General features: G+C 51.3%; 1 protein-coding gene across 1 annotated transcript; it reads left to right on the top strand.

The window, feature by feature from the left end:
* The first annotated feature begins 2,296 nt into the window (after positions 1-2,296).
* RHOB (ras homolog family member B) lies at positions 2,297-4,663 on the top strand. Its single transcript, XM_017876839.1, has one exon. It carries the CDS (start codon positions 2,688-2,690, stop codon positions 3,276-3,278), a length of 591 nt encoding a protein of 196 aa, XP_017732328.1. The 5' UTR covers positions 2,297-2,687; the 3' UTR covers positions 3,279-4,663.
* The last annotated feature ends 2,976 nt before the right edge of the window (positions 4,664-7,639 follow it).

Below are 7,639 nucleotides of genomic sequence, written 5' to 3'. Positions count from 1 at the left end.
GCTTCCAGATTGCATCCCCAAATCAGTGAGCAGAAAACTATTTACTTGCTGACAGATCAGTTCCTTAGATCTAAAAAACAAAACAACCACCCCGACCCCACCCTCGCCAGACAAAAAAACAAAACAAAACAAAACAAAAAAAACTGGTTGACTTCTTGTTGTAGTGATGCAAACCCAGTTGGAGGGAAGCACAGCACTTCCAGTCTAAATAAGACGTTCCCTCTAGGAAGGGCTCTAGGTTTAGCAGCACTACTGCCTTATTTGATCTGATTTCATCTGTGGAGCCATACGGGGACCTAGCTCTTAACATATGAATTACATGTGAAAACACCGGGGTTCAGTCACAGTTGGCTGCATGGGTTTGCTTAGATGATTTTCTTTTTAATGTTCTTTTTTTAAAATTTTTTTTGACCCAGGGTCTCACTCTGTCACCCAGGCTGGAGTGGGGTGTTGCAACCATAGCTCACCGCAGCCTTGCCCTCCTGGGCTCAAGCAATCCTCCCACCTCAGCCTCCTGAGTAACTGAGATTATAGGCGCAGACCATTCTCCTCCCTACCCCATCCCATTTTATTTTTCTCAGGGACAGGGACAGGGTTTTGTCATGTTGCCCAGGCTGGTCGTGAACTCCTGAGCTCAAACAATCCTCCAGCCTGGGTCTCCCAGGCCCAGGGATCACAGGCGTGAGCTACTGTGCCTGGCTTGGTTAGATAATTGTTAAAGCAAAGTGTGGAACTCAGGTAAGAAACCCCCAGAAAGATCCACCTGCGTTTCTGAGCATTCGGGTTAATTCTCCACAGTCATGTACTGATTCTTGTAAATGCCAGGCATTGTGCTGGGTCTTCAAGATGCGGAGATAAGACAGAATCCTGGCCCTCCAACAACTCACAGAGAGCGAGGCAGAGACGGAGACAGGAGGCAACAACCTCCGGGTGATGTGGTGGGTCCTTCCTCGGAGGAAAAAACAGTCTGCATACATTTCCCCTGCAATGGATGGACAGAGCCCACCCCTTGCAGTTAATGCTTTAGCGCTCATGAACCCCAGCATACGCAGCTCCTAGAGTGTGCCCTACTCTTTCCCACCTTCCTGCTTGTGTTCAGGCTGTTTCTCCTTCCCGGGAGCCCTCCCCGACTCGCCTTTCCTCCTGTCCCCCTACCCCCTTCTTCCTCTTTTATCCGTAGAAATCGGTTGACTTGGGTCTTCCAGGATCACAGGTACTGTCATCTCCTGCAGGATCTATAGGATAAATGAGTTCAGTCCTAGTGTGCATCAGGAGACTAGGGATCTGGCGCCCCACTAGAGGGGACACCCACTAACCCGCTGTGCCCCATTTGTTAGCCCCTTACCCCGCCCGTCTTCCCCAGCCTCGAGCCTTTTCGCCCGCTCAGGGATCTTGGGGTGGTTGGATTCTATTGAACCCAAAATATTGTACATTCTATTGTACAATACTGTATATTCTATTGTACAATTTATCTCAGACAGTTCTCTAAGAACCGGGATCAGACTTCATTGTGAAAAGCGGGGCCGAGGGGGCTTCTCCCTGCCCAGTAACTTCCTCCAAGTGTTCCAGCTTCGACCTTCCCTTTCCATTGTCAAGCTCGGCCACTCCGCACCTCTTCCCTTAATCTTCACCTAGACACCTAAGCTGGGGGTTGGAAAGGGTGGGGGCGGCGGGACTTGGAAGAGCCAGTTTGCAGCCAGCCGGTCGCCTCTTGGGTCCAAACCCGAGGGTGGCCAAGGGCGAGTATCCGGGTGGGGCCCTAGACCACAGGAGGGGCCGCCTCCAAAATAAAGGAGAAAACACTTTTGTTTGGAAACAAAAGTGTGTGGTGTGTGTGTGTGTGTGTGTGTTTATTCAAAAACAAAACCAGGTTAAAAGAGCCGCCCCTCCCCCACAGGTCCAACCACCCGCCGGGAGTTTGCCAGGAAGAGGGGCAATTCTGAATGGGAGTCGCCAACGCCCCACTGAGTGCCGCCTGTTTCGGAACCGCTCGCCCAGACCCTGTAGGCTCCAGGCAGCCAGCTCCGGGAATCCGCGCGCAGACGCTGCGGCGAAGGAGGGGACCCGGGTGCCGCTAGAGCCCCGCAGCGCCAGCAGCGGCGCAGACTCCCAGGTCGCTGCCTCTCCCAGCCCGGCGGCCTGGGCCGTCAATCAAGCTGGCCCTGCCCCGCCCTCGGGCTGCAGGGGGCGGCCAATCAGAGCCAAGCTCCGCAGCGATGAGCTCAGCCGGCTCGTTTCCCATTGGACGGCTATATTAAGAAAGTGGCCGGACTCTTTAAATAGCGGGCGCTAGGGCCGCAGCCCTCATCTGCCACCGCAGTCTATTTGGAGTTGATCGCTCTCTTGTGTGCTCGGCGAGGCCGGGGGAGACCCGGGAGGGAGCTAGGCCGAGTCCGTCGCCCAAGCCCGCGTTACGCACAAAGCCACCGACTCCCGGCCCGGGGCTAGCAGAGCGACCACCGCCCGGGAGCAACGCGGCGAGACGCACGGTGCGCCCTATGCCCCCGCGCCCCCACCGCCCCCGCCGCGGCAGCCGGAGCTCAGTGAGAGAACGCGCCACCGCGGGGCCCGAGTGCAGCTAGCGACCCTCGCCCCCTGCGCCCAGCCCGAGGTGAGCAGTGAGCGGCGAGCGGGACGGCAGCGAGGCGTTCGCGGGCCCCCTCCTGCTGCCCGGGCCCGGCCCGCTCATGGCGGCCATCCGCAAGAAGCTGGTGGTGGTGGGCGACGGCGCGTGTGGCAAGACGTGCCTGCTGATCGTGTTCAGTAAGGACGAGTTCCCCGAGGTGTACGTGCCCACCGTCTTCGAAAACTATGTGGCCGATATCGAGGTGGACGGCAAGCAGGTGGAGCTGGCGCTGTGGGACACAGCGGGTCAGGAGGACTACGACCGCCTGCGGCCACTCTCTTATCCGGACACCGACGTCATCCTCATGTGCTTCTCGGTGGACAGCCCGGACTCGCTGGAGAACATCCCCGAGAAGTGGGTGCCCGAGGTGAAGCACTTCTGCCCCAACGTGCCCATCATCCTGGTGGCCAACAAAAAAGACCTGCGCAGCGACGAGCATGTCCGCACAGAGCTGGCCCGCATGAAGCAGGAACCCGTGCGCACGGATGACGGCCGCGCCATGGCCGTGCGCATTCAAGCCTACGACTACCTCGAGTGCTCGGCCAAGACCAAGGAAGGCGTGCGCGAGGTCTTCGAGACGGCCACGCGCGCTGCGCTGCAGAAGCGCTACGGCTCCCAGAACGGCTGCATCAACTGCTGCAAGGTGCTATGAGGGCCGCGCCCGTCGCGCCTGCCCCTGCCTGCGCGGCTCCCCCTCCTGGACCAGGACCCCCCGAGCCCGGAGAAGGGGAGACTCGTGCCCCACAAGGACCTCACCGGACTGCCTGGCATCTGTCTGCTGGCGCCTCTGGCTCGCGCCAGGATTCGGCGTGGGCACCGGGCGCCCCTTTCCCAGTGACTGTGCGTCCAGCTGTGTTGCACAGGCCTGGGCTCCCCGCTGAGTGCCAAGGGTCCCCTGAGCATGCTTTTCTGAAGAGCCGGGCCTCAGAGTGTGTGGCTGTGTGTCTGTTCGACTCCCCTCGCCCCATTTTCACCCCACCCCCGCCTCTGATCCCCGGTGGCGAGATTGGCGCGGGAGTGTGGCCGCGCCCCATCAGATGTTCGCCCTTCACCAGCGGGCGCCTGATATCCCTTGTCTGTAACATAGACCCCGGGTACTGGGGGAGGGGAGGGCTGGGGAGGATGGGGGAATGTTATATAAGTATAGATATAATTTTATTTTCGGAGCTAAGATGGTGTTATTTAATGGTGGTGACGGGTGAGCGCTCTGGCCCAGGCTGGGCCAGACTCCCGTCCAAGCATGAACAGGACTTGGCCATCTTTCCGACCCCTGGGGAAGACATTTGCAACTGACTTGGGGAGGACACAGCTTCCAGCACGGCCTCTCCTTTGGGCCAGCCCCCGGCGAACCTCCAGCCACCTGCGGGAGGAGGGAGGGTGCGCTGTGGGATTGTTTTTGCCATAAACGAACTTTGTGCCTGTCCTACAAGTGAAAATTGTTCAGTCCAAGAAAATGATGTTATTTGATTTATTTAAAGGCTAAAATTTGTTTTTTTTAAATTCTTTGCACAATTGTTTCATTGTTTGACACTTAATGCACTCGTCATTTGCATAAGACAGTAGCATTCTGACCACACTTGTACGCTGTAACCTCATCTACTTCTGATGTTTTTAAAAAATGACTTTTAACAAGGAAAGGGAAAAGAAATCCACTAAATTTTGCTTTGTTTTCTTGAAGAAAGTGGCAAGACGGTATTGTGATTTTGTTTGTGCAAGTCATGCACACAGTTTTGATAAAGGGCAGTACCAAGTATTGGGGCCTATATATTTTTTTCTTCACAAGGCGTTCTCTAAAGCTATGTGAAATTTTCTCTGCATCTCTGTACAGAGAATACACCTGCCCCTGTATATCCTTTCTTCCCCTCCCCTCCTTCCCAGTGGTACTTCTACTAAATTGTTGTCTTGTTTTTTATTTTTTAAATAAACTGACAAATGACAAAATGGTGAGCTTATGATGTTTACATAAAAGTTCTATAAGCTGTGTATACAGTTTTTTATGTAAAATATTAAAACTCTATGATGATGACATTTATAAAATGGCTCTTGTGGTTTAATAGTGTGTAAAAATACCCTTGGGAATTTGGGACAAGGGAGACATTCTCCTAGGCGAGATCCTTTCTTGCCAGCCCCGTTTTCCTTATAGCAAATGTAGTAAATGAGGATGAAGTCCCTTTGGGAGCATGTGGGGTTGGGGTTGGGGTTGGGTGACCAAGGGAGACCAGGTTGTTCCTGTCACATTCCTAGAGGACAATGAGTGGATAACCCAACACCCAGTGCAAAAACCTTGACCTATTACGTACTTAGTTCAATTAGGTGAGAATGAAGATCTTGATTTCATTCATCTGTGTGTCTTGAAAACACTTGTGTCTAAGTCTTTTATGGGGCTTTGCTTATTCTTTGAGTCTTGGAAAGTTATCATTTGTGCATTTTAAATGTAGGTAACTTTTTAATTAATCGTTGGTGTGGGATCAGGCTATCAGGAAGCCTGTTTACTGGGTTTCGTTCAGGCCACCAAGGGGTTTACAAAATACCCCAGGAGATTGTGTAGGTCGTTACCTTTGGGGCTGGAGCTTCCAGAAGTGGGAGAGTTCAGATAAAGAAGTGATTTTTTAAAATTAGCAAACTTTGATCCCAATATGTCTTTATAAGTAACCTAGAATGCTTTATTCTAAGTTTAGAGAAGGGCCATGTTGTGGAAAGAACATTGGATGTTTTGGTGGTTCTTAAAGTTGGAGCTGCCACTTTTTGAGATTCAGTCATGATGAGCTCTAATTGCAGATACTTAGCTTTGCTGCAATGGTTCTTAGAACCAGACGGGCTGATTTATAGTGGGAGACCACATTAAAATCCTGCTGCAGGCATGATGGCTCAAACCTGCCAGCTCTCAGCAGCTTCCAGTGAAGGTAGCGGAGAGTGCCAGCTGCCTGACAAGTGTGGTTTTCATTTTTTTGAATCAGCATTTTCTGGGTTTCTAGCAGTTAGTTGCCACCTTCTCCTTCCTCCTCCTCCGCATTCCCAGGACAAAGGTGGAGAAGGTCTGCTTTGAAGTTGTTTGCTTCAAAGCTTGAGGCTTCTGTTTCCTGGTTTTACCCAGACTCCAAGAGCTTTTGTTGAGTGAAGAAAACCTGGTTGGTAGTGACCTTTCACCCACTTTAATGCTGGCAGTAACTGTACATCCTGTTCAGCTGGGTGGGTGCGTTGACCAACAGAAGGGAATTGTCTGGGCTCCTCTAGGAGCAGAGGGGAGAGGGGTCTATCCAGGCTGCCTGCTTTGAGCAACTGCCTGACTCCTTCCTCAGTCCCTCGGCCCCACTCACCTCCAGCCTGCAGCCTCCTTTTCCATTTTAAAGACAAAACTTCCCATCGACAAACAGCATGTTTATTTGTAGGTTTTACAGCTAGCAAATCCTTTGGTACCAGGGAGCGCAGGACACAGTGGGGGAAGAGCTCAGTCTTGGGCTGAATGCCCAGGACTCGCTTTGCAACCAGCCAAGAGCCTGGAGGCCCAACTCCCTGAAAGGGCCTTTTCTGAGTTGCTCTGATCTGCCTGGTACCCATAACTGTCTGTGTTTTATATTATGGGCAGACAAACACTCAGATGACGCATGGCTGCCAGAGTTACGCTTGTTTGAAAATGCGTGGCATTTCATAATCCTGCCGGAACACACTCTTCTTGCTGCATTAGGATCCAACTGGAAAACATAAAGATGAATTGCTGTAGGCTGGAAAATCAATTAGGAAAAAGAGGTAAAACATCTGGTGTTACTCTTAGAATATGAAAATTCATTTTGCACATTTAAAATAAATGTGCTGAATTGATTTAATTGCCTGTTGAACAGTTTCGTGAAAAATACTGGGAAGTTGCATTGATCCTGGGCATTTTAGAGCAAGGGGCATTGTCTTGAGTTCTCCTTTAATCTTAATCTTAAATCAATCTGGATTGTATTTCTAAGGTCTTTTTCACATGAGTTTCAGTAGACTTAGAATTTCAGTTTTCAAAGTCAAGTGAGTATTAGAATTACACGGAGGGCTGGTTAAAACACAGATGGCTAGGCCTAACCCCAGAGTTTCCGATCCAGTAGGTCTGGGCTAGGGCTTAAGAATTTGAATTTCTAGCAAGGTCCTAAGTGATGACGAGCTGCTGGTCGGAACCATACTTTGAGAACTACTGGCTTCGAATAAGGGAGAGTCATTGTCAATGTACAGAGGAAGGAGGTAGTTTCCTATGAAAATAGATTAAATTCCACAGACTTATGGTGCTGTGCCCTGCAGTTTTGACTTCCTTACGCAACGGAGTACAGAGCTTCCAGAGAGCTTTCCTTCTAAGCCACACATAACTCCTATCTTCTCTTCCCTACATTCTTGTGCAAAAATGGGTTTAACGCCCTTCTAGAGATTCATTTCTGCCATTTCTTTCTTTCTTTCTTTTTTAAGAGACAGGGTCTTGCTCTGTCACCCAGGCTGGAGTGCAGTGGTGCCATCATAGCTCACTGAAGCCTCTGCCTTCTGGGCTCAAGCAATCTTCCCACCTTAGCCTCCCAAGTAACTGGGACTACAGGTGTGCCCAGCTAAGTTTAAATTTTTTTTTTTTTTTTTTTTTTTGTAGAGACAAAGTCTTGCTATGTTGCCCAGGAAGGTCTCGAACTCCAGGGCTCAAGCAGTCCTGTCACCTCCGAAAGTGTCGGGATTACAGGTATAAGCCTCACCAGGCCCCAGTCTATTTCTTCCATTCCTGAATTCAGAATGCAACAGCACTCTAATTTAATCAGCGTTGGCACCTACTTTGTGAACTCTGATGAGGTGGGAATACAAAAGCAACACACACAGTCCTCGCCCTCCAGGAGCTCATTCACAGCCTGGTGGCCCCCTGACAGTTGCAAGAAGGCATCCACCAAGACCATGATTATGGCATGCTGTAGTGGAGGCATTAGGCAAGGGCACGACAGGAGCCTAGGGCACAGGTACCTATGTTTGCCCGGGAAGACTAGGAAGGTGTCTTGGAGGAGGACTCAT

The sequence above is a fragment of the Rhinopithecus bieti genome, unplaced genomic scaffold (assembly GCF_001698545.2).
Source record: "Rhinopithecus bieti isolate Rb0 unplaced genomic scaffold, ASM169854v2 scaffold_7681, whole genome shotgun sequence".
NCBI lineage: Eukaryota > Metazoa > Chordata > Mammalia > Primates > Cercopithecidae > Rhinopithecus > Rhinopithecus bieti.
This window is presented reverse-complemented; position numbering and strand designations above follow the sequence as displayed.

Excerpts from the sequence above, each read along its gene's own strand:
- RHOB (XM_017876839.1), top strand. The coding sequence starts at position 2,688 with ATGGCGGCCATCCGCAAGAAGCTGGTGGTGGTGGGCGACGGCGCGTGT.